Source organism: Centroberyx gerrardi, chromosome 4 (assembly GCF_048128805.1).
Source record: "Centroberyx gerrardi isolate f3 chromosome 4, fCenGer3.hap1.cur.20231027, whole genome shotgun sequence".
Taxonomy (NCBI): Eukaryota; Metazoa; Chordata; class Actinopteri; order Beryciformes; family Berycidae; genus Centroberyx; species Centroberyx gerrardi.
Genome location: NC_136000.1, coordinates 26287255 through 26313409, shown reverse-complemented (window position 1 = coordinate 26313409; position 26155 = coordinate 26287255). Strand labels below are relative to the sequence as shown.

General features: G+C 43.2%; 1 protein-coding gene across 1 annotated transcript in view; it reads left to right on the top strand.

Annotated features, from left to right (window-relative positions):
• cpne2 (copine II) overlaps positions 1–26155 on the top strand; it is a 57512-nt gene that overhangs the window by 28313 nt on the left and 3044 nt on the right. The window contains exons 11-15 of the mRNA XM_071897863.2: positions 3236–3369; positions 4913–4967; positions 6004–6055; positions 8574–8707; positions 23722–23958. Coding sequence (XP_071753964.1) covers positions 3236–3369; positions 4913–4967; positions 6004–6055; positions 8574–8707; positions 23722–23958 — 612 coding nt within the window. The remainder of the gene's footprint in view (positions 1–3235; positions 3370–4912; positions 4968–6003; positions 6056–8573; positions 8708–23721; positions 23959–26155) is intronic.

Here is a 26155-nt window from a genome sequence, read left to right as displayed (position 1 = left end):
ACGCTTTTGAGGATGATCCAGTGCCATCGACTGTCAGGCTGGGGAACGCATGTCGTCACTGTCATTCAATGCTAAGGCAGAATGAATGCATACCAGAGAGGGAAATAAAATATTATAAATATTATAAAATATTCAACAGCAAAAACATTCAACAGCAGAGGAGGAAAAATCCCACACTTTCCTCCTATAGCAATGTGTACATTCATGCATGTATGTTAGTTCATATGCAGCAGCACTCAGGAGCATACACACACATACACACACACACACACACACACACACACACAAACACACACAAACACACACTGGGGTTGGAACAGTTCATTGTTATGTATCTTGGTTTAGGGGGGAATCTAAATTAGCTTTTTTGTGTATCTGGTAATACATTTATGTTTATGTGGATTTATTTGAAATGTAACAACAAAAAAATAAATAAGAAACAAAACAAGAAAATCCATCAAATAGGCAAAAAAAGAAACAACAACAAAACCGAAAACATGGTAAATTCTTGACAACAAAAAAGTAGTCAATATTACATGTTCGAAAAGTAGGAATTAGGAGTAGGAAGAAGTAAAAACTTATTTTGTCCTACCCCCTTTCTCTAACTAAATAATCACATTATTGATATATTTCCATATATAGTATATATACAGTATATTAGTACATATTATTTTTTACATCTCAAAAATTTTTGAGTAATGGCTCGAGTGAAGGCTAGAAATAAATTTAGCAGTAAAACACTATAAAAAATCAATGTCAATTTTTTTTTAACACAAGGAGGTTCAGAAATGTACATGGGTGGTGCTGTTTGTCTTTTTTTTTTTGACATATGCCGTTCCAGGGCGAACACTCTTGCGCACACACATACAATAACACACAACAGCACCCCAATTCTGTCACTTCACATCCCTCCGTCTGTCACTCCTGCTCTCTCTCTTCATACTCCCTCTTTCTCTCCTTTCCCCCTCTTCCTGTTCCCTGCCTCATTTACCCAATTTTCCCTCTTCTAATCACACCGTATCACCTTTCCTCCCTCTTCTCTCCGCTCCCCCTGCTTTCCCGTTCTCCATCCTCGTCCCTCTGGCTGGAGCAGATACCTTTTGTTATTATAAAGCTCATAGTGGGGCCTAAGAAAGAAAGAAAGAAGGAAGGAAAGAAGGAAAGAAAGAAAGAGGTGACTGAGACTATCTTTAAGCAGAAAGCAGAGAGGCGGGGTTGCTGGGTTCTTGTCAGCACACAAACCTCTGCTCACTGCCTGAGGACAAGCATGTCAGTCTTAATCTCATATTATGTTAGAGTGTGTGTCTCATTGTGTGTGTGTGTGTGTGTGTACTTGGATGCCTTTGCACTGTGGGTGCATGTGTTTGTGTCTACACTGCTACCCCTTTTGAATATGTGTGTGTGTGTGTGTGTGTGTGTGTGTGTGTGTGTGTACATATATGCACTTGTTTGTATTTATACTGTCATCGCAGTGTCACCCTTTCCTTTGGTCATCTGTTTTAAAAATATACCTCTGCATGGTTTCAGGGCAATTGCTCCTGTGTGTGGACTTTGCAATGCTATTTTGCGGCTCTAAAATAAAATCTTGTGTGTTATTTTCCTGCTTGGTGACCATTAAGTTTTTAAATTATTCAGTCGTTTTTGAATATGTTTGATGATGAGTCAGGAAAGTTGCTAAGGACCTTGTACATTTACACTTCAAGTAAAACACCAAAATTGGAGTCACAGGGTTATTATTTTAAGTCATCATTCTGAGTCGTCATGTTTGGTTACTCTGGTGTGATGCCCTTAGTGTCTGAAAAACCATATTGTGTTGTAAAAGAACTCACTGCCTTTTAATTTCACTCACTTAATTTATGCTTTTTTTTTTTGTCATGCCATTCCCCTCCTTGTTTGGTTTTCATTGTCATTTAGTTTCTGTTATCCAATTCAGTTATATTTTTGTCATGTCCTTTTTTTTCTTTGAGTTCTTTGTTTTCTTTATGTTCGAGTGTTTTCATAAGGGCAAATAAATAAATACCAAACTTATACTCTAGTGTATATGGTCTATAGGCTACTAAGTGTTGTTTCATGCTTGTTTCTATTAAGAAAGGCTGTCTGTTCTTGGTTTTCTTCGCTCTTTGCTTCTCGCTGTTATTTGGAGCCAAATGTCATTTTTAATCATATGCCTGTCTCATTGTATGCTATTCATCACACACTGTACTGTAGGCAATACATGTGTAATGTCAGTTTCTTTCAAGAGCAGCTCTGTACACGCACACACACACACACACACACACACACACACACACACACACTGTACTATCACTGGTTTTTGGGAATCATAATTTTGGGACTGTAAAGTGTGTACTGTTTAAAATTTGTCACTGGATATAGGATACTGGTTCAGTAGATCTTTCTTGAGCTTTCAGCTAGACTTGTGTCTTCATCACATGATAATAACTTCAACTGGTGATCATGGTGGTGGTGATGTTGATGTCATTCTGTTGTTTTTCATTCAACCGTTTTCTTGCGGACTAGGAAAAGCTGCACTAGGCATTTTTGCACAGTGGTGGCAAGAGATAACTGTTTGAAAACTGTTTGAACTTCAATACCCAGAAATCTCGTAACATAATATCAGTAAACTGCACACAGCGCGCTCATGTTTACCAACCCGGCCGGTCTGTGATGCTTTATACCAAAGAGATGAGAGAGGAGAAAGATGTGATGTTGGTGAGTCCAGCTTTCTCTGGACTCACTGCTCACTGCTGTTTAGGAGAAATTTTGGATTTCACTCTGAAGTTTGGTGTGTCCATACAGACACCAGAAATCCATGGGACTCTCTTCTCTGTTGCAGCCCCACTTTGTGATTTAGGCTGATAAGACAGCAGTATTTTAACATAATTTTGCAGCTTAAATAGAGATGCAAACCCATTCCTACCAAGCCATCACATGCCCCAGCTAAGTGAAAGAGGAAAAATGACAGTGAAACAATGGAAGCCATCACAGAATCACACATCTTGCATCTATCCTGCATTACTGGCCGTTGCAGCTCATTCTTTCACAGATGTGCTTTTTGTCTTCTGCTATCATAAATCTGCCATTTTTAGGGCTGCTTTATCATACTGTGTGGAGAGGTAAGGAAAGAAAAACAACATATAACAACTATGTTGAGCAGGATCACCATTGCAAATACACTGCACCTCAGCCTGCTCAGGACGCCCCTCTAACCTGACACTTCTCTGTGTCCCCATAGGTCGGTATCGACTTCACAGCATCCAATGGGAATCCTCGAGAGCCCTCCTCCCTCCACTACATCAACCCACTGGGCAGCAACGAGTATCTGGCGGCCATCTTAGCTGTAGGACAAATCATACAGGACTATGATACGTGAGTACCTGATGGCAGCCATCTTGGTTGTACGCAATCATCATTACTATCCTAGCATCCCCTGATGCAAGGGTGGAGAGAGTGCATGTTACCTGGAGTGACATGGGAGGGATGTTGGCTCTGCAAGTCATCATTCAATTCTGGCACAGCTCAGTGATCAAGGCCCTTTCCATGTGGATATATGGAGCTGTGCGTCGGTTAAATGATTTCCCGGCTCCCTCTGTGCGCCTGGTGGTGTCGTCTCCTTTGATGATCCCTTAGAAGCACGAGCACGTAAATGTCCACTGGCCACGATCAAGGCCATCTCATTGGCCAGGGCAGGGGAAAAAATACTTTTTTACTAGGCTACAACTTGTAATATATTCTGCAATTTGCATGTCTATCACTTGACATACACTTTTGATTGGTCATACTGACTTTATTTGGCAACCATGTCAGTTGATGGAGTTGGTGAAAGTGTGCGCCAGTGAGGCACAAAAGCAAAGTAAACAAAAAGAAAAGGAGATCCAAGTCAACACAAAGATAAAGACGGCAGATGTCAGCGGCGCTCCTGCTGTTGTTGGCAAAGAAGATCCATGCAGCTCGTTGGGGGAAATAAGATTGAAAGCAGGTGCGTGCTTACTGGGCCAAAATTGGAAAAGCCAAACTCAGAAAAGCCATGCTTGCACTCATCAGTCAGACAGCTAATAGTGGAAAGATAGATGAACAGCTCAAATCAATTTCATGACAAGTGTGAGTATTGGACTTCAGTTTTGCAAAGCCCACAGTGGCAAAGAGGTGGTTCCCTTGTTTGATGTCATTCCCATATATGTCAATGTGGGCTTTTAAGAATTTAGGAATAAACTGGCCTATCAATTCCCAAATACCCTTAAGTCAAAGTCTCCATCAGACCCTCATTAAAAAAGGCGGCAATCAACACACAAAACACCATATCATCATCTCAGTTGCCCTGTTTGTGTTTGTTATGTGTTAGAAGTATGATTTTCAGACAAAACAAAAGTGAGTCAGTAACATGACTAAGCTCACAGCCAGACACCAATATTGGCGGCTGACTGGTATGAACCAACAAAGGAATATCTGTCATCTAACTTTTTTTTTGTATAATATATGTTTCACTCTGTAATTACACATGGGAAACATTTTGAAGATGGGCAAATTTCCACTGCTGATGGGCGATATTGCCTTCAGCAGGGATGGGGATTTGTAAATTGGCTGAAATAATTTGGTTATGAGGAATGAAAGTGTTATGAAAAATGCTGTTGGTCAAAAACAGTCAGGAAACATTACAACGCCTCCCGTGTATCATGGCCTTCAGATAGGAATAAATCTCTGCTCTTTTTGTCTGTATAACCATTTTACAAGATTGCTTCAATTTTTGGCAGCTCTCTGCTTGTTTCTCTGTGATTGTCTTTGAACACATCTCTTTGTGAAAAAGGTAACAGGATTGCCTCTGCTGTCTAAATCCAGCTTGTTGAATTTGGGTGAAAAAAAAAAAAAATGGTTTAACTAACCTTCCAATCTGTTGTCATGGTTTCCTCCGCAGCGACAAAATGTTTCCTGCTCTGGGATTTGGAGCCCAACTCCCACCAGACTGGAAGGTATTTGTATATGTAGATGTGTGTGTGTATGAGAGGCACGTGTTTGTGTATATGTGTGTGTGTATGCGTGTGTGTGTCAGAGATAGAGAGGCGGACGTGCGTGTGATAGACGGGTGTGTGTGAGAGATAGAGAAAGAGACAGGAGGGTATCATATGCAAACTCACAGTTGAAGAGAGCCTGGATTATACATGCATTTTACACACACACACACACACACACACACAGACACACAGATAAAGACTGTAAGCATTATACATGCATATTCACATGATTACGCAACTGTCAACCCATCTGTGTTGCCATGGCACTGAGCTGATGAAAAGGACAAAGGAGAGAGAGGGAGAGAGCGAGAGAGAGAAAGAGAAAGTGGAGAGAGAAAGATGGAGAGAGATAGGGAAGGACGGAGAGAGAGAAAGAGTGGGAGAAATGCAGAAATGGACAGGATTTCTTTTGGTGGTGTATGATTATGAGAGAAACCCATCAGTGGTGGAAAAAAAGGAAGAAAAAAAAAGGAAGGGAGAGAAAAAGGTAAGAAAATAAAGTGGGAGAAGTGACAAGAAGGGAGAGGTGTAAAGAAAGTAATACAAAATTATTTATACACACACACACACACACACACACACACACACACAGAGTCTAATCTCTTCATACAGGAGATGCATATTCCCAGCACATAATGCCCCAATCATTTCCTCCTAGACCAATATTCTCTGTCAGTGAATGGACAGGCGGAGATAAACAGTCTTAGCCATTGTTGAAGTTCATCCTGCATTAGGACTGTAGACACTGTTCCTTCTCTCATGTTGTAAAGTAGAACTAAATAGACATGTTATAGCACAAAACTTGTGTCTTTTGTATGAATGGTTGTCTAAGCACCACCTGCAGCTAATGAATGCAGGCAGTAAAATCATGGGACTTCTATTATGGTTACATTTGAATGGATATGTTAATAAATATAGGTGGATGATGGGCTGAACATTATCTTAGATGGAAGTTGAGTATCATGTTTATTGTCTTTGTCCCTTGTGTCCTCAGGTGTCGCATGAATTTGCCATCAACTTTAACCCCACCAACCCCTTCTGTTCAGGTGAGGTTACTAAGCAACTTCTTACCCAGGACGCTTCATGAGAAGAGAGAATAAAATAGCAGCGCTCTTTAGCTGCAGATCTGAGATTCCCTGGGACCGACCACAAGGCTGTTTCGGCTGTGCGCCTTCCTCAGAGCTTATGTCATTCATGACCCTGCTGCAACCGTTGAAATTGCTAAGAATACTTTGCAAATTTTCGTGTCACGCCTCAGCCCGCCTGAAGCATTTACCAATACACAGCATGTGATGTAACAATCCCTTGTGCCATAATCCGGGCCGAGCGATCGCACAGAAGCCCGATTCAGACGCTACAAAGCAGATGCACTAACCCACAAATGGTTTACTGCGGAATCAGACATCAGACGTCAGCGTAACTCCATTTGGCCCATCGGACAGGCAGCACCATCTGCTAATTAATATAGGAACCAGTTGAACTGATGCCTGCTCCAGACGCTTCACTAACATGCTGACCTGTGCTGTGTCTACATCTAGTCCATGTATTAATTATGGCAGAAAAGACTAGCTTTCTCCCAAGATGAGTCTCCTCCTAGTCATGAACCCACAACTTCTGCACCTGCCAGCATGATGCATGAACAGATAAGAGTTACAAGGCTGTTTCTTGGCACATGAAAATAAAACACTAATTCATTTGACTGCAATGATACATAAAAATGATTGTTGCAACAGAAAGAAAGTTTCCACCAGAAAAACTATCAGTCGGATATAGCCTCATTTTCTCCAAAGCTAAAGAGCGATACAGGGCTGGACGCGGAGCCAAAATTACCCCAAACCACCAGTGCAATAGCAGTGGAGTGTTCTCCAATTTAACATGGTTGCAGGGCTCACAGTCAAAAAAAGAAATGTCATCACCAAATCATCTCCAAACAGCAGGTGTCACACTCTTCTGTGAGTGTCTTGCTGAGCCTGAGTAAATAACACCTTCACACCTCACCTACACTTTCTACTTAGGATGTGTGTCTAAATTGGCACTGTGAGCAGACGCTTTTGATGAACTCAGATAGGTTCAAGTGCTAGAGTGCTAACAGCGTTTACTTATCGATTGGGTCCTCCCCTCTGAGCATTTAGGCATTATTTTGGCTTTGGAAGAGAAGCAGAGAAGCCCATTTCAAATGTTTACAACTGTAGCCAAACAACATCAAGCTAATATCAGGCTAACTAGCTCAGCATGCTAGCAAACAACCTGCTAATCCACAATCGAGAAAGTAATCTTCCTCAGACCACAATTTGTTTTTTTAAATGTTCATGCTAGTCAGAGGGTTTGTTAGTGGAAGTATGTAATCTCTAATATTTTGCACCTTGTTCCATTGGAACGTACCGTAAGTTCCCTTTTTCATATGGTGGAACAAATTGGATTTGTTAACGCATCGTTAGCATTTGAAATCTGTAGGATGCAAATGTGTTTATTGACAAACAACTTCAGTAAGAGCACAACCGTGAGACCAAGAATTAAATTTTGTAACACATATTTTAGCTGACAGAGGCACAGGTGAGGAGGAGGTCATGCTTAATAAATGCATTTGTACTCAGCCCACCCCTGAAGAAAACCTGTGCCAAAACACCAAGTGATGTTCTAGGTGCTTCTTCTAAATAGATATACAGTTTGAACGTATTAAGCATAACGTCTGCCTCCACATGTACCTCTCTTTTGGAGATGAGCAGATGAACCTGCTACTGAGAACATTACAGTGTATCCTTTTTTTAGAAAGGCCAGTACAGCATCCAGTATATGCTCTAAAAAGAAAGGTTCTTAAGAGTGAAACATGTGATTTGGAGGATTGTAGTCACAGTGTAACTGCTATTGATGCTATATAGAACCTCTATTTTAAGGTGCAATATGGAAACATCCTAAAACAGTATTATATGGCATCATATGAGTACCAATTGGTATGTTGAACTATTATTTCGACAGTAGAATAAAGACTCAACAGCATTAATTCAAATGGAGTTCAAACCAGAAGCCAATTTTGTTCCAATAGCAGATGCCTAGAAATGTGTCCAACATATTGTGGCACCTTTTCACCTCTGGAATCATTTTTTCAGAATGTGTATCAAATCAGCAGGATGGGAATGATGACAGAACACAAAAGAGAAGGTTTTGATATGAATATACAGTATATCAGAAACAAAAACAAAATAGCATGCAGTGTTGAGGCACTGAACCATCTCTGGGCACACACACCATACTTTGGTTATTTAACAGTCTAAAATGGTAATCAGCCTCTGGCCCTCAAACAGGAAATGTCTCATTTGAGTCCAGAGATTAATATGTTTTATAGCCACTGTATTAGGTGTTTTAAGTGTTTTCATGTGTGACCCATCTTTTGTGCCTCTCTTCCTTCCTCCTCTCTTTCTCTCTCTCTCCTGCCCTCACCTTGTCTCACCCATCTTTCAATTTGAGGTTGTTTTATCAATCGTCAATGATAATTTGTATTGTACCAATAAAGGTGTTTTAGAGTTTGAATTCTCTCTCTCTTTGTGTGTCTCTCTCTGTCTCCAGGCGTGGAGGGGATTGCCCAGGCCTACTCAGCCTGTCTGCCTCACATCCGTTTCTACGGCCCTACAAACTTTTCTCCCATCATCAGCCATGTAGCCCGCTTTGCTACCCAGGCCCTGCAGCAAGAAAGAGCAGCGGTCAGTGACAATACCAGCTTTTATCTACTTATCTGCCATTCCCTTTTTTTATTTAGAATTCATCTTACATTGATTGTACATAGTACATTCAAAGTTCTTTCCAACACCCATTATTTAATTCTACACATTCCTAGTTTAGCCAATGTCTCTGCTTAGCTTGAGAAACTACTTTGGCACACCTTTCCAGTTCCTCCTGGCAATGTCGCTCCACTACCAGCTTCCCCTTATCTAATGGAGTTGCTTTGTTCCATGCAGGTTAACTTGTTTAAAGACCAAGGTCTCCATGGCCATGTTGCACTTGCCCTATAGTATCCCTCCTATGTCTAAGTAGCGATTGTGCTAGCTGAACTGCTTCTTTAGGGGTCCATTTCTGCCCAGTTGCTGTAGCAGGTACTACACTTGTTACTGTTGTGTCTTTAGACTTTGTTAACATCAACTCCAGTTTTTCTTTTGCGCATTTGAATTCCTCTGTCAGACTAGTTAGATACAGTGCTACACAACCAAGACATCTCCTCTCAAGTCTCATAGCCATTTCTTTCCTTATCTGTGTGTGTTTTCGGAGGGGGTTTCTGTTCCTGCTCTGTTGCTTTCAGACTATTGCTCTTCTCTTTAGTGAAGAGTGATTTGGCAATTCAAAGATTGTATAATGATGTCCTAGCTATCTCTTTTTTCATCTCTTCCTAGGATTCTCTGCCCTCCTCAGTGCTATCAATCAGTTCTTAGTTTACTTGATCCCTTCATTGATGCCCTCTGTCATCTTGTCATACCTTTCTCCATTGCATTTTGAGTTACCTTCTCTCCTGCACTAGACATTCAGTTTCAAGCTGTTGTCTAGATTTCTTTGGTTCTGAGACCTCTCTACTCTGTTGTCATAGATAATAAACCTCATTTTATCTAGTTTATCCTCAACTGTTCCCTTTAGCCTATTTAGTGCTATTTTCCAAATCAGTGCTAAGATATTCCCATTGCCCACTTTTCACTATAGCCCTAGACCATTTCACTCGAGGTTTCTGCCCACTGGTATTTTCCTTTCTTTCCCTCTTTCCTTTGCCTCTGCCTGCTCTCTGCCCTCCAGATCCTGTGTTTCCTTGGTAATGTCTGCCTCCTCAATTACAGGGGTACTAACAGACTGTGAACTGTGGTTTTAGACCTTTTGCTGGACTTCCCAACTGAATTGACTAACTGGATTGTGATGATCGATGCAGGTTATGAGCTACATTCAAACCCACGTCAGGAAAACATTTTATATTATCATCTGAGCCACCCCTCTCTTCCTCTTTTCTCAAATATACTTTCTACCTGTCCCCTTCCATCTCTCTCCCCCTTTCACTGAGCATTAACCTTGTAGTGCACTTCCCCACCCAGGCCATGGTGAATTCATCATGTCTAGATCGTCTATATTTTAATCCCAGAGGGCAAATCACAGCAAATAAGAGACCATAGCACAGAATAAAGTGCAAAATAATAATCAACAATAACATTTACACACAATGAGAACATAGTAAAACAGCAGTCTACAGTAAAGTGCCTGAGTGGCAGAGCAGTGTAAACTCATCTACTGTATTTAGCAGCTGGATGGCTGACGGGACAAACAAGTGTTTGCATCTGTTGATTTGGACTCTTGGCATCTTGACCAGAGTGCCACAGGGAGGGTGAGAGACTCGAGTGACAACTTCTGTTTTGCTCTTCCTTTCTCTCTGTCCTTTTCTCTCTGTCTGTGCTAAAGTACAGCCTTAAACACATGTTGATTGCTACTTCCATGCTCTTGCGATTCCACTGTACCTTGTCCATGCCACATTGGTGGCAATTAGGGTATGCAGGTCAAAAGCCTGTATTCAGCTCCTTGTATTCAGTTCATTGTGCGCACCCTGATGGAGGCCACCGCACTGATCATGGTTCCCTTCCTCATGGGGAAGCCCAATAGGCCTACTATGACCTTCCTCCGGCTGAAGGGAATGACTACCAGCGTCTAAAGCCAGAGAACCTGGTCCATGTAGGGCTGTCAGTAACCACTGTGGTACAACAGTTCAGCACCTGGACATACCAGCCTGGGATACCAGCAGGTAATCAGGTTGCCCAACGTGTTAGGCTGGGGACCTGGTGGTTGCAGCCTGGCTGGCTCTCAGGTTTCCAAATCAATGAGAGGGTGGTAATGGATCGCTTCCTCAGAGCCTGTCCCTATGAAGTTAAGAAACTGGTGGGCCAACATGCACACGCAACTCAACTCAAGAGATGTTTGCGGGCCTCAAGCAAAGCTACTTAGGCAGGTAAAAAAGAAAAGTTGGGCTCCACCCTGACAGGATCAGCTTATGGGACTTGATCTAGGGAGCCGACCAGTGTCCCGTTGGAAGTAGTCCTCAGATGAGCCCATGCCTACCGACCCCGGGCTACCTCCTCAAGTATCATGGATTCTGGTAGTTCGGTAACCCTGGTGCAACCACAACATCTTGATGATACTATGATGGCGCCGCGGATGGCTGCCTCGGTGTGTTGGTGCGCATTGTTTTGTCTTGTTTTGTTCGTAAATTCAGTGTTTTGCTACAGCACCAGGAGCTCTTTCACCAGAAAAGAGCTCATGAACATCAGGGATTCAACCTCTGAGGATTTATTTCCCACTTTCATCGCCCCATCTGTGGAATTACTGGACATTCTGGTCAAAGGTGCACTCACCTTTGTGAACACAGTGAAACGCCGGAGGAGAGGAAAACGCGCCGGTGCGCTTGTGCGTCTCCGCCGACGCGGACTTCGCACACCGTTACCGGGAATATTTCTCTCTAACGTGCGTTCACTGGGAAACAAACTGGACGAACTTCAGCTACTGTTGGGAAAGAACAGAGACTTCATCTTCCGTTCTGTGCTTCACGGAGACGTGGCTGTGTGGATCGATACCGGACTCTGCGCTACAGCTGGCAGGATTCCAACTCTTCAGAGCGGATCGCCACAAGGAACTTTCCGGCAAGACGAAAGGTGGAGGTATCTGTTTTTATACAAACAGCGGATGGTGTAAGGATGTGTCAGTGATTCTACAGCACTGTTCTCCTGATCTGGAATCATTTTTCATCAACTGTAAACCCTTCTACTCCCCTCGTGAGTTTGTTTCATTCATTTTGGTCGGTGTTTACATTCCACCGCAGGCCAACGTGCAGGAGGCACAGCGCACGCTCGCCGACCAGATACTGTGTGTGGAGCGGACAAACCCGGATTCCTTAGTTATTGTCATCGGTGACTTTAACAAAGGAAATCTCACCCATGATCTCCCCAAATACAGACAGTTTATAAAATGCCCGACCAGACAGGAGAACATTCTGGATCACTGTTACACCACAGTAAGCAGTGCCTATCACGCCGTCCCCCGCGCTGCATTGGGACACTCTGACCACGTCATGATCCACCTGATTCCTGCATACAGGCAGAAATTAAAACTCTGCAAACCTGTGGTGAGGACATCAAAAAAGTGGACCAGTGAAGCTGTGGAGGATCTTCAGGCGTGCTTGGACTGCACTGACTGGGAGGTTTTCAGGACTGCTACCAACAGTCTGGACGAGTACACAGAGGCTGTGACGTCATACATCAGCTTCTGTGAGGACAGCTGTGTATCATCACGTACCACGGTGAGGTACAACAACGACAAACCCTGGTTCACAGCCAAACTCAGACAGCTAAGGTCAGAGAAGGAAGAAGCGTTCAGGAGTGGGGACAGAGACAGGTTCAAAGAGTCAAAGTACAGGTTTAGCAAGGCGGTGAGAGAAGCTAAACGACTGTACTCTGAGAAACTTCAACACCAGTTCTCAGCCAACGACTCTGCTTCTGTCTGGAAAGGGCTCAGACAGATCACCAACTACAAACCTAGAGCCCCCCACTCTGCTAACGACTTGCGCCTGGCCAACGACCTGAATGAGTTTTACTGTCGCTTTGAAAGACAATGGGACAGTCCTGACACCTCTCCACAGCTGCCCACCTCAGAGCCCCCCTCCCCCCCTACCACAGTGACGACTCTCTCCATCCTGGAGAGGGACGTTAACAGGCTTTTCAAGAGACAGAACCCCCGCAAAGCAGCCGGGCCAGACTCTGTCTCTCCATCCACCCTGAAGCATTGTGCTGATCAGCTGTCTCCGGTGTTCACAGACATTTTCAACACCTCACTGGAGACATGCCGCGTACCAGCCTGCTTCAAGACCTCCACCATCATCCCCGTCCCCAAAAAGCCAAGGACCACAGGACTTAATGACTACAGACCCGTCGCCCTGACATCTGTGGTGATGAAGTCATTTGAGCGCCTTGTGCTGTCACACCTCAAAAACATCACTGACCCACTCCTGGACCCCCTGCAGTTCGCCTACAGAGCCCACAGGTCTGTAGACGATGCAGTAAACATGGCCCTCCACTTCATCCGCCAGCACCTGGACTCCTCAGGAACCTACGCCAGGATCCTGTTTGTGGACTTCAGCTCTGCCTTTAACACGATCATCCCGGCTCTGCTACAGGACAAGCTCTCCCAGCTGAGTGTGCCTGACTCCACCTGCAGGTGGATCACAGACTTCCTGTCGGACAGGAAGCAGCACGTGAAGCTGGGAAAACACGTCTCTGACTCCCGGACCATCAGCACCGGTTCCCCTCAAGGCTGCGTTCTTTCCCCTCTACTCTTCTCCCTGTACACCAACAGCTGCACCTCCAGTCACCAGTCTGTCAAGCTCTTGAAGTTCGCGGACGACACCACCCTCATTGGGCTCATCTCTGGTGGGGATGAGTCAGCCTACAGGCGGGAGATCGACTGCCTGGTGTCCTGGTGCAGACTGAACAACTTAGAGCTCAACGCTGTAAAGACAGTGGAGATGGTTGTGGACTTCAGGAAGAACCCGGCCCCACTCACCCCCATCACCCTGAGAGACTCCCCAGTCGACACTGTGGAGTCCGTCCGCTTCCTGGGCACCATCATCAACCAGGACCTCAAGTGGGAGCTGAACATCAGCTCCCTCACCAAGAAAGCCCAACAGAGGATGTACTTCCTGCGGCAGCTGAGGAAGTTCAACCTGCCAAAGACGATGATGGCGCACTTCTACACCTCCATCGTTGAGTCCATCCTCACCTCCTCCATCACCATCTGGTACGCTGCTGCTACTGCCAAGGCCAAGGACAAGGGCAGACTGCAGCGTATCATTCGCTCCGCTGAGAAGGTGATTGGCTGCAATCTGCCATCTCTCCAGGACCTGTACGCCTCCAGGACCCTGAGGCGAGCAGGAAAGATTGTGGACGACCCCTCCCACCCTGGACACAAACTCTTTGAAAAACTCCCCTCTGGCAGGAGGCTGCGGTCCATCAGGACCAAAACCTCACGCCATAAGAACAGCTTCTTCCCGTCTGCAGCTGGCCTCATCAACAAGGCCCGGGACCCCCACTGACATGGACTCTTGCCCCCTCCCCCCATAGGCACTACACGCTACAGAAACGTACAGTCTCCACATCTGACTCAATGCGTTAATTTATACATTCTGTACAGTAAACATTCCTCTGGCCAATATTTTGCACATCCCTGCACTAACTGTACAGCTTTCCCATTTTCCATGTCACTTCAATGGCAGATATATTGCACATGTTTCTTTTTATTATATTTTTCTTCACATTCTGTATTGTAAATATCTCTTTTTGGTTTTTTTTATATATTTATATTCTTGACTTTGACTTACAGTACTTGTGCTTTTTTACTTCTACTTCCTATTTTTCTCCATGTTTATTGTATGCACCTACATACCAAGGCAAATTCCTTGTATTGTGAACTTTACTTGGCAATAAACCTGATTCTGATTCTGATTCTGATTCTGATTATCCTGCCAGAAGTACGCAAAATGAACAGCTGCTTGACCCTTACCTGTGTCCACCAAGCCCCAACAGTCAACATGCCCCTCCAGGCCACCCAGGGCTACTGCAAGGTGACAGTTGGGGTAGTAACTGACCTATCTGTGCCCCTACTCCTCGGCCAAAACATCCCAGGATTTGAATTTTCTCTACCAAGCCACAGCCTCGAAGGACCATTGTCAGAGGAGGAGATCACACTGCTGCCAACCCCAGGCCACAAAGACGGCCACTACCCCTTATGAATCCTGGCTGGGAGAACGCCAACCTGATGAGCCAGCAGAGGAAGCTGACGCTGAAGCAATCTCCCCTACTAACTGACTCTGTATGTCCCAGGTCCAGCAGAAAGGGCAGTTTGGTACGGCACAACTTCAGGATGACCGACCATGCCTGGAGCCAGGTGCAAGTGGTTGAAGGTGTGAAGCAAGTGGATCTGCCTCTACCACAGGACTATTTCGTAGTCCAGGGGGGTTTACTCTATTATCACACCAGACGGAGCTTATTGGTCGTACCCACAACCCATGTTCCAATGGTGCTTGAGCTTGCTCATACCCATATCTTGGGAGCTTATCTGGGGCAGGACAAAACACAAGACTGGGTTTCAGACCGGTTCCACTGGCCAGGGCTTGCTAAGGCAGTAAGGGAATTCTGTCAAACCTGTGAGGTGTGCCAGAAGGTTTCTCCTGTCAAACCAACCCCTGCTCCTTTTCCTGAGCACTTGTCCCATCATCTGCCTCATCGTCCGCCTTATGTTCCTCCACCTGCACCACAAGGTGCAGGTGGAGGAACAAACTGCATGACAAACTGCATGACATCAGGACCATCCCGCAGAGCCTAATCGGGGCAGTCTGTTGACAGGCCAAATGGCACCACCTGTGTTTGTCAGCCACCACAAATTGACCTAATTAAAGACTGCATAAAACCTTGGCCCCATGGAAGAGTGAGGGAGTTCTTTCTCCAGTCACTTTGACTAACGTCAAGTCTCATTCCAGGAACTGACCCAGCTAAGAAGTCGCTAAGAGGAGAAGCCAAGGACTGGACCAGCATGACGCTGGTATCCAGGCTTGTCCTAGCCTCACTTCTGGCCTTTTAATTTAATTTCTTTCATTCTGTTTTGGTCTGTCTTGGTTTCAATGAACCAACCTACGGGTTCCTGGTAAGTGTTCTTTGTGCTGCCCCATGGTAAACACACTTAATAGTGTCACAACATATAAACACACACACACTCAGCACATTCACTCAGCACATTCAGAACTCTAGTTCTGAAGTAAGTATTACTAAAATACACCTGCTGTTTTAACCTGGTACTCATGACAGCACATGGACTCAACAGATGGGATATGATAACACAGCCTCTCTCTCTCTCTCTCTCTCTCTCTCTCTCTCAAAAGGAAAATTCTGTTTCCTTAATGACGTGTTTGTTTTTTTTGACAGGTGGCAAGTAGAAAAGCATGGCACAGCAAGGTAAAGCTTGGCAAGAAAACATGGATGTAGGCATAGCAGAACACATTTCACATAGCAGAAAACAAAATCAGACTGGATGGTTTATGTGATCATGCAAGTAATGTTGCCATTTTTGTGTCTGTTAATTAATATAATATATTAGTATAATGTGTCTGTTTGAGTGTTTCACTGAGGTGAGACACTCAAACAGACACATTATACTCAATTCTCTAATCGGATAAACATAGCCTCACTTTGGCCCCTCATAAAACACATATGTCACTGTTGGAAAAGTTGATGTAATGAATAGTTTGTGCAATAGTACCCTAGTTTTCACTAGAGGAAACCTGTCTATCTGTCACAGTTTCCCCCAAACATTTCTGTTTCCATTTGTGTCAGAATGGGGATTTTTCAGCTTGGCTATGCAGAAGTCTCAAATTAACAAAATATTTACCCACTTGGCTTGGCTACTTAGAGACTATTCAAATCACAGCTGATTGTGTAATCACTACTGTAGTGGCAGGGCTCCTAAACTTGTCACCCTGGCACTCAAATGAGAAATGTATTTGTCTTTGGGCCCCAGGCTCATTAAAACATGAGCTTGTAAATTGTGATGTGGGAAGCCACCAGAAACAGCCCCACAACTCAATTATATGTGACCCAAGAAACACTTCTGTAATATGTATCTCTCTCCCATTAAACCAAACACCTTCAGACACCTTTACCTTCATTACTGTAGCTTCCCGTTCTCAACTGCAGAGCGGCATGTTAACAAGACCTCTGAGACAGAGCTTGAACCCTCATAGAGTTCGACTGGACCCCATGGGCTCAGGGTGGATGGGGCTAATTTTCTCACAAAATTGCTTGGGTTTGGGTCATGCACAGGTTAATGAAAAATATGGTTCTTAGCAACTGCAGTTTGTAATCCCAGGTTTTAGACAACTATTTTTCAGGCCTGAGTTAAGTCCTACTCTGAGGCTTTATGTGTGACAGAGAGAACTGATCATTTCCACAGTCACCTAGACATACTGCATAAATATTTCATTGCTGCATGAACTTTTGTGAAAGAAATGATTGAAATGCATCCACACCTTTTAAAATATGAAGAAAAAACTGACTTGAATACATACCTGGCTAGCTGGGGACTGTGTATTTGATGAAAACTGCAAAATACAGGAGATATTAATGGCCAAATAATTGAAATGGTAGTCAAAAAGAAGGGACCCCGAAACAGATTTGGAAAGGGATGAAAGAGGGCTAAATGTGACAGACTTGAGTGGTGCCTTCAAGGTAGAGAAGGCTAGCTAGAGAATAGAAGCTATCCATGTTCGACTGCTCGTGATCACATCTATCCCCTTTGCATTGACTGGAAAATAATGGGCCTAATTCATGAATCATGCCTACAATCAGATCAATCAATTTTTCTTAAGTTACGCATACAGACAATTTCATGAAAAATTCAGCATTCATAATTTTATGTCTAATTTGACTTCTTTGATTCTTTGATTCTTTCTTTGATGAAAAATAAAAATGTAAACCTAAAAAAGACCTAAAATTGTTCACCTAAAATTGTTAAATTAAAAAATTCTGTTACAAAACAGAGAGTAGGGGGTGAAAGTGAAAGCGAGTTTTGAAAGCCAGAAATCTCAGCACTTGGACAAGAAGGTCCTCACAATTATAGTAACACAAGTGTGTGTGTGTGTGTGTGTGGGTGTGTGTGCGTGTGTGTGTGTGTGTGTGTGTGTGTGTGTGTGTGTGTGTATTTATTTTGTCGTCAATGGTTCAAAGTCTACTGTGGTAGTTTGAAGATCATCTCTCCTTCTTCCCTTATTAGTCATATACTCAAGACGCTGTTTCTCTTTACCTCTCTTCATCACTTTCATCCATTCTTTCTTCGTCTCTCCCTCCCCCTCTTTCTTTCTTGCTCACTCCATCTCTTTAATGCCCCCTCCCCCTTCCTTCTCTCTCTCTCTCTCTTTCACTCTCTAGCCCAACAACTCCCATAGAAAGGCTTTAAATTCCCCTTTCAATTAGAGTTAAATTTAGCAGGTGATTCACTGTACAAATGTTGTGTCTTTTCCCTGTTGTTGGTAGAAGTGGAAGTGAAGCCCATCCAACCTGTTTAAAGGCAAGTGATGGAGAAGTACTGTAGCATTAAAGTGCAAATGGGAAAACATAAAGCTCCCTTTTTAATTTCGTCAACATTTGGAGAACAGTCGCTTGGCGTCAGCTGGATATCCACAAGAACCAAAGCTCCTAGAGACATTCTTATCTCTTTGTTGCTGTCTAATAAGGGAGAAACATTTCAGAATAGAAAACCAGTGCTATTTCAACAGGTTTTTACAGTATATTTGGATGGTTTGACACTTGGAAGTAGTACAAAACATTGGTAAAATGGGATGAGTACCCCCACTTAAGCTTGTTGGTATAATTGTTTAGATGTCTCTGTTTGTTCTCTCTCTGTTCTTCTATCTGTAGGTATCAGTCTTTGCCACCACAGAGAGTGATGTATTTGGTCTATTTTGATGCAATTTAATCATATTTGAGAAAGAGACAGACACTGGTTCACTAGCTCCCTGGTTACCGTTAGCATAGCAACCAATCTATAAAGCAAGGCTCGGTCTGGCAAATAATGGTTGGAATCCCTTTTCGCTGGAACTACTTGTTCTTTGACATTCGACAAAGAAACCTCTAACTGAGAAAGCTGTTTCTGCCGGTGACTAACTAGCTGTCCTGCTGTGCTCTGTTCTTGCTGTCGCTCAGTTCACTGACAGTTAAAGGATCAAGCTGAGCTGCGGCAGGGTCAAACAGGGGTTTGGTGGTAGAGGTGTGTTACTTGACTATATTTGTGTGACAAGCGGTTATAGAGATGAAGAAAGCACAATGAAAAGACTATAGCGTATACAGAAGCGGAGCATAACTGACAGAGACCGTCATGATAGACTGTCTGTTTTACTGATTTTTGCATAATCTGATTTACATAAGCACTTGTAAGCAATTCATAAAAGAAATAGAGAGGATCATAAAATCAACATCGACTTTTGTAATTTGGCTGTTTAAGTTTTTTGAAATATTGAGATACGTCATTCATTTGAACAGAATGGAACCAGCCAGCCACTGCAGGGCTTCTAGTGTGATTTCTCAAACCCTCCAGGCTCTCTGGCATTGTTTTGTACTCATCATCAGGTATCTGCTTTTGGTAGAAATGATGTCATCAAAGCCACACAAAAAACACAGCTTACCCTTTCTACTCCGGACAAAAGCTGAGAATGATCCCATCTCTCCATGGTCACCTTCTGAAGAATAGTTTCTTTTCCATATTCCTTTTGGTTTCAATTATACATATTCATCATGGACCGATGAGTGAACATTCTTATTTATATTTTTATGTCTAGTTTCATTTTTAATTATATTCCTGTTGTAGCTTTTGCATTATCATTTTTCCTATACAGAGCTAACTATATTAATAATATATAATAAATAATAATAATATATATATATTTTTTAAAAACACTGAAATAGCGATTCCCTAAGCTAAAGAAAAAAATCTCTTTTATGAATGCTGATTTTGTTGCGTGCTGAGAAAGTTTGTCTTGTTCCATCATTCAAAACCGTGCCTTCAATTTCAAATTTAAGTATTCACTGCTGATAAATACATTTGTCAATATTGGAAAAACGGACAAAATAGGCTTATTTACCCATATCAATGATGTATTTCAATTTCTGTTTGTGTATTTCTGCTTGATTACACAATGCAATGCAACTAAAATGCAACTAAAATGGAACCCATGTGGACACAAATGGAGGTCTCCAGCATGTTGTATAGATTAAGTCCATATCTCTGTGAACACATTCTCCCTCTTCCCATCTGTACTGCAGGCTCAGGTTAGGGCTTCCATTACCTGTGCAGCCCAGTGGGCAGAGCATGGCACCAACACCGCCAGCTCCAGGGCGTCCATTCCCTCCTGCAGCTCCCAGGACTCAGCGTGACACTAACACTCACTGCATCTGTTCCCAGCGGGGTCAGCCGTACCAAAAAACGCGTCGGCACTCTAGGCCGCTTCGGATATAAAACTTCCAACGAACGGCACACAGCCCACAGTGTTTCTGCGCGTAACCACTGGCATGTCTCTCCTGCCTAAATGCGAGGAGAGCGCGGTAGCTGGGTATCATTATGCTCCCACGGTGCTTTTTGTCCCTAATTGTACCCTGTCACCCTGCACAGAACAAATGGATGAGGAAAATACACTAAGAAATCCACTGTGTTGCGGGGTCCTTTTGTTACTGTAAAGAAAAAAGGCGGAAAAAAAAGGGGAAAATTGATTTCTGTCTCTTTCTTGTTTTATATTACAGTGAGTTCAAACAGGGGCTGAACATAGGAAGGCGTAACAGGCAATGCGATGTGACAGCGTCATGTGCAGACCACCTACTGGGGTAGTGGTTAGGCCAGTGTGTGTGTGTGTGTGTGGGATAAGTGGGTGGGTGGTTATGCGCATGGGAAGGTTTTGGGCATGGAAGGGGACGATAGCCGGCACGAATCGGCTGCCGCACTGCCTCGGCGTTCCTGTTCCTCAGATAATGAGCGAACCTGTGAATGCCTGTGTGACTGTGTGAACACAGCCCTAGTATTAACACACATATCCTGCACTGCCCTGCGGTCCATGTGTGTGTGTGTCCCAGTGTGTGAGCGTCCCTGTCTGTCTGTGTGATAATGATTCTCTAATGAGCGCTGCTGTTAGCACATTAAAGAGACAGGCTTCAGAGCCTCCCCTGTGTATGTGTGTGTGTGTGTGTGTTTGTGTGTGTGTCTGTGTGAACTTGCGCATGGTAATGTGAAAGTATGTGTGTGTGTCTTGTAGATGGTGAACATTCACCTTGTCTGTTCTTTACATAGGATAATCATCCTTACTGTAAGATGCATAATAGATGCATATTCTTTGAATGTGTGTGCGTGTGTGTGTGTGTGTGTGTGTGTGTGTGTAGGTGTGTGTGTGTGTGTGTGTGTGTGTGCATGTACTGTATGTAGCCCATGTTCCTGCTCGGTTACATGGACAGACATGACATACTGAACTGTTGCCTGTAGGTTCTTTAATGTCTCACAGCAGGTGTACAGCACCATAGACAGTCGTTATGTGTGTGTGTGTGTGTCTGTGTCTGTGTGTGTGTGTGTGTGTCCAGTGAGACACCACAAGTCTAGATAGCATGCACACAGTGTGTGCTGAACCTAATTTAGGCTTAGAAGCAAGTATGGAGGCTGTTTTGATTTTGTGTTGGTTGTATTGAGCGATATGAGCTTTTTCAGATTGATAGTGAATAAAACTGTATCTGTTGCATTATAACTATATCTATCACATGGCTGCATTGACTACTGGATCCTGGTTGGCCAATGAAGGCCTTCTGAGTCTGTTCCATATCTAGTCATATCACTCCGCAGCCAAGAAGTCCGGTCCATATTGATGATTTCTAATCAAATTAACTACTTTTTTGGGGTAAGCTTGTTCATTATTTTAGCTTATAATAAATTGAAATCGGTATTCTGCGTTATATGATGAAAGTCTTTGGTAAATGGCTCACTGTACATCGTCTCTCACACACTGTGTACACAGAGATAGCGTTGTTGCCTTTCCAAAAGCATTATTTTTGTCCTATCACAATTCCAGAGCCCTATACTTTTCTGCCTCCCTATGATGCATGTCCTCTGTTAACACCGAGGTGCGATGCAACATTTCAGTCGGTGGACATTTTCATCGAAGTGCCTCTGGCGGCGGGGTGAAGGAGAGAGCACCACTTGACTCCTCTGTTCCACACTCCGTCCCACTCAGGAACGGTACGGGGCCAGAGTCGGACAAAGGGATCTGCTCGCAGCGCGGCGGACGTGTGTATTTTTAACAGCGGTTTCATTACCAGTGGGAATGGAAACCCTAATCCAGGAACACTCAACCCAGTGAGTTAGACAGGGAACAGATCCCCCTGGTATTGTTTTGTGTCAGACTCTACCCATTGAGATGCACCTGACTGAAATCCGCTTACAAACGCTGAAATGTATTCAGTATTCATGTATTTGTTCTTGGTGTAGTTCTTTTGAATTTGAAATATCATCTATACTACTATTTCTCTGATGTATCATTTTTCTTTTGAATCACATTTTTTTAGAAAATATTGTTTAGTGGACCAAGAAATGAAGATCTCAAGGATTGCCACTTTAAATAGAGTTCCAAATAATATAATAACAATCAATCTACCACATAATTCCCAAACTTTTATCCTTCTCTTTCTCTTTCCTTCCTTCCTTGTCCCCCATACTTCTTCTTTGCCCTCTCTCATGAACTGTCCATTTCTCTCTCTCTTTTCTCCTTTAGTCTTTCTTGCAGTCCTTCTTTCTCTTTATCCATCTCAGACTGCAATATAGTAGAGCTTCCTAAAATAGCGCTCTCTCTTCTTATTGCATTTATAATAAGATTTTATGACTGTGCTTAGCCTACAGGATACGGTCTAAAAACGACTTGTTTGTCACGTGTGCATAGCCTGATGTTTACATTTTATTACATGAGGAACGATCCCCTTTTATCCTGTTTTTACAGACACAAATAGAAGGTATAGAAGGTACAGATATTACCGTGCATGGTCAGAAGTGAAGGGACTTGGGCCTCTTGACCTTTGACCTCCTCTCACATAGAGGACTGTGCTGCCTCTCCTAATGTATATTCTGTAGGTGGCAAACAAATGTTGGAAGACGTTGTTGAAGAAAAAGATGCGAGGAAAGCGTGTCGATTGCAACATGCTACAGCCAGATATTCCACTCTCCCTCACATCATGCGACTTTACAAAGCCCTAATCTCTCCCCCTCTGCTTTTCTGTTTTTTTTTTATTTTATTTTATTTTTTTATTTATTTCGAACATGTTAAAAAGACAAAAAAACAATAAATATACACATTTATATATATATATATATATATATATATATGTACACATACGTAAGAAAACAAAACAAGAATAACCAATAAAATTAACAGTAAACGTATACAACAAATTCTCACTAAACAACATAAATAAATAAATATTACATGTCCGAAATGGAGTAGGAAGAAGTAAAATACTTATAATACTTCTGTTTGTTCCTCCCTTCTACTCCCATATGCTTCATTCATCCCTCTTCTTCTTCTCCTCTTCTCGTTCATCTCTGTACCTCTATGGGTTTTTTTTGTTTCCGGGGACAGATGGTGTGATCTGTCATATGAATGAGGCCCGACGATGCAATGCAGAAAAGGCAAATTCATTCTGTTTTATATCTTTCTCTCCCTCTTGGCTGTTTTCTAGCCCTCATCTCCTATCCCCTCTTCACTCTCTCTCCTTTATTGCCTTTTTTCCATTACCACCTTCTCTCTGTCTTTGTCCATGTGCTCCTTTTCTCCCCCTCTACAGCAATGTGGCACTCTACTTACCATTACTGCCGGTTAGCATCAACATTCAACATAATCTCCATCATCATCATTATCATAAATCTTTCCTGATGCAGATTCCTTTTTTTTTTTTTTGTGATCCGCAGTTGGGATGAAATTCGATAATGACACAACGTAGCAAAGCTCAACTAAATGTCATCATCTTCTTTTGTGTCTTCTTTCCCTCCTTCTCCTCATCTCTCTCTCTCTGTCTTCTTTCTCTTCCCCTTTTCTCCCTCTCCTCTTCCCCTTTTCTCCCTCTCTGTCTCTTCCCCTCCGCAGCAGTACTTCACTCTCCTCATCATAACAGACGGCGTCATCAGCGATATGGACGAGACGCGCCACGCCATCGTGCAGGCGGCGAAGCTGCCCATGTCCATCATCATCATCGGCGTGGGCAACGCCGACTTCGCCGCCATGGAGTTCTTGGACGGAGACGCCAGCGTTCTGAGGTCCAACACGGGAGAGGAGGCCGTGCGGGACATTGTGCAGTTCGTCCCGTTCAGGGACTTCCGCAACGTGAGTGTTGGACACTGTCCTATGTAGCAAAGCATCCTATGTGGCACCTGCCTAAGTATTTGCTAAAACTATTTGGCCCAGGTCTGTCACACACACACACACACACACACACACAGAGTCCTTTGTCCTTTTAAGGGGCTAGAGTTCTCTTCAAAGCCTATTCACTAGTATTAACAGGACTGCATTCGAACATGAATATTCAAAAACAACATGCAGCCTTCTTTCACCAGAACTTCTCTTTACATAGTTTTACTTGTCTTGCATTATAGAAGAGGATCTCTCTGAACTAATGAATACTGAACTCAAAATCAGAGTGAACCATTTCAGAAGTCCAACAACCGTTTTGTTGAAGTTGAGTGCAGTCTGACGTCTTTCAGTCTCCAGTTGCCCTGATGCCAGCTAAGCCGGTGTTTTGACTCGCTGATGTGATTAGCAATGTCAGTTTGACTCCATTTTAGTTCTGTGATAGAGGCATTACCTAATGATATGATGTCACCCCATCTATGTCTGGCTGTGTTACCAAATGGCAGCCTGTTGCTAGTCAGATTGTAGCTACACACACGCACACACACATACACATATTTTGACGTGGCTAGATGAGGCATGCTGCCTATCTATCTGGCTCAGAGTAAACACCATGTAGACGGTGCGCTGTATGTGTGTGTGTGTGTGTGTGTGTGTGTGTGTGTGTGTCTTTGCTCGTGTTAGGTGAGCATACATGTACAAAGTATTTACATGTGTGTTCGCACATGTGCGCTATATGTGTGCATGGGCTGCTGAGTGTGTGTGTGTGTGCACATTTGTAGGCTGTGCATGTGCGGGCTCGGTTCGTAGTATGTGTGTGTGTGTGTGTGTGTGTGTGTGTGTGTGTGTGTGGGCTGGTAGTGGGCGAGCTGACTTCCTCAGCGGTGGGAGGAACAGACAGTGTTTTCTGGCTTCGCTCCAGTTTTTGGATGGGAGGGTGAGAGAAAGCAACGGAGAGAGAGAGAGAGAGAGAGAGAGAGAGAGAGAGAGAGAGAGAGAGAGAGAGATAAAGGCATAAAGAGGGAGAAATAAAGGTTGCCAGGGAGAGAGAGAGAGAGAGAGAGACAGAGAGATGAAGAGAGAGACATACAGTGACGCAGAGAAAAAGAGAGGGAAATGAAGAAAGCAGAATAATGAGAGTGAGGTAAAGTGATGAGCTATGTTCACTGGTTAACTTCTAGCACAAGTTATCTTCATTTGAACTTTGAACTGTTGTAATAGAAGTTATTAGCTATCAATTAAGTTATATTAGAAGTTATAATCTATATTGATTGTAGCTTGGATTTGCTATGGTGTCCAAGTCAAGACCAAAGGAAATAGAGACCAAGACCATGACCATAATGAGTCAAGTCTTTTTCAAGGCCACAGATATTTGAGATATACAGTATACGAATATGGAATATGATCGGATTACATCTCAATCATTCAGATGATAGCCTCATATACATACATATATAGAGAGAAAATATGGCTAAGATATTGTCATTTTTGCACCTTTAGAAGCACCTTTAGAAGATCTAGGCTCTATGTTTTTGTTGGTTTGTTTGTGTTTGACGCTTTTTGCAATGCACAGCGCTCTCTAGGCTGCAAAGAGTCCTGCATAAGAGAAATCCAGTGTGCGCTTGTACACCAGACAGTACGGTAGAAGTCACTGTAGTGGATAAAGTCAACACATGCATTAACTGTTTTCTTCTTCTTCTTCTTCTTCTTCTTCTTCTTCTTCTTCTTCTTCTTTTCCACTTTCACGAGGAGACCAGCTGTTGCATTCTGCCAGCGATGAAGTCGTTTGATAGCATATGTGATTTCCAGTGACTCAGAAACGTTGCCGCATTCAAAATAGCCTGTTACGTAACTTTAGGTAACTTGGGTTGCAGTGCGTTAGAAGATGAATCAATACAGACGGTGATTCATTGAAATCTTTATGACGGAGGCTGGAAGGGTTAAAGGTCAAGTGAGTGAAAATTATCATTACTGCGAAAACATGATGCTGGAATTTGGCGTTGTTCCAAGAGCCGACCAATAAATCAATTACTAATCAAAAACAAAGTATATGCATGCCTCCCATCCACAAGGAAAAAACACTGTTTAATATCAGCCATAAAAAATAAAAAAAAAAGCTTCACCAGTATGTTTTGCTCTGGTAAAAAGAAAATGAAATATTAATGTGTGGCAT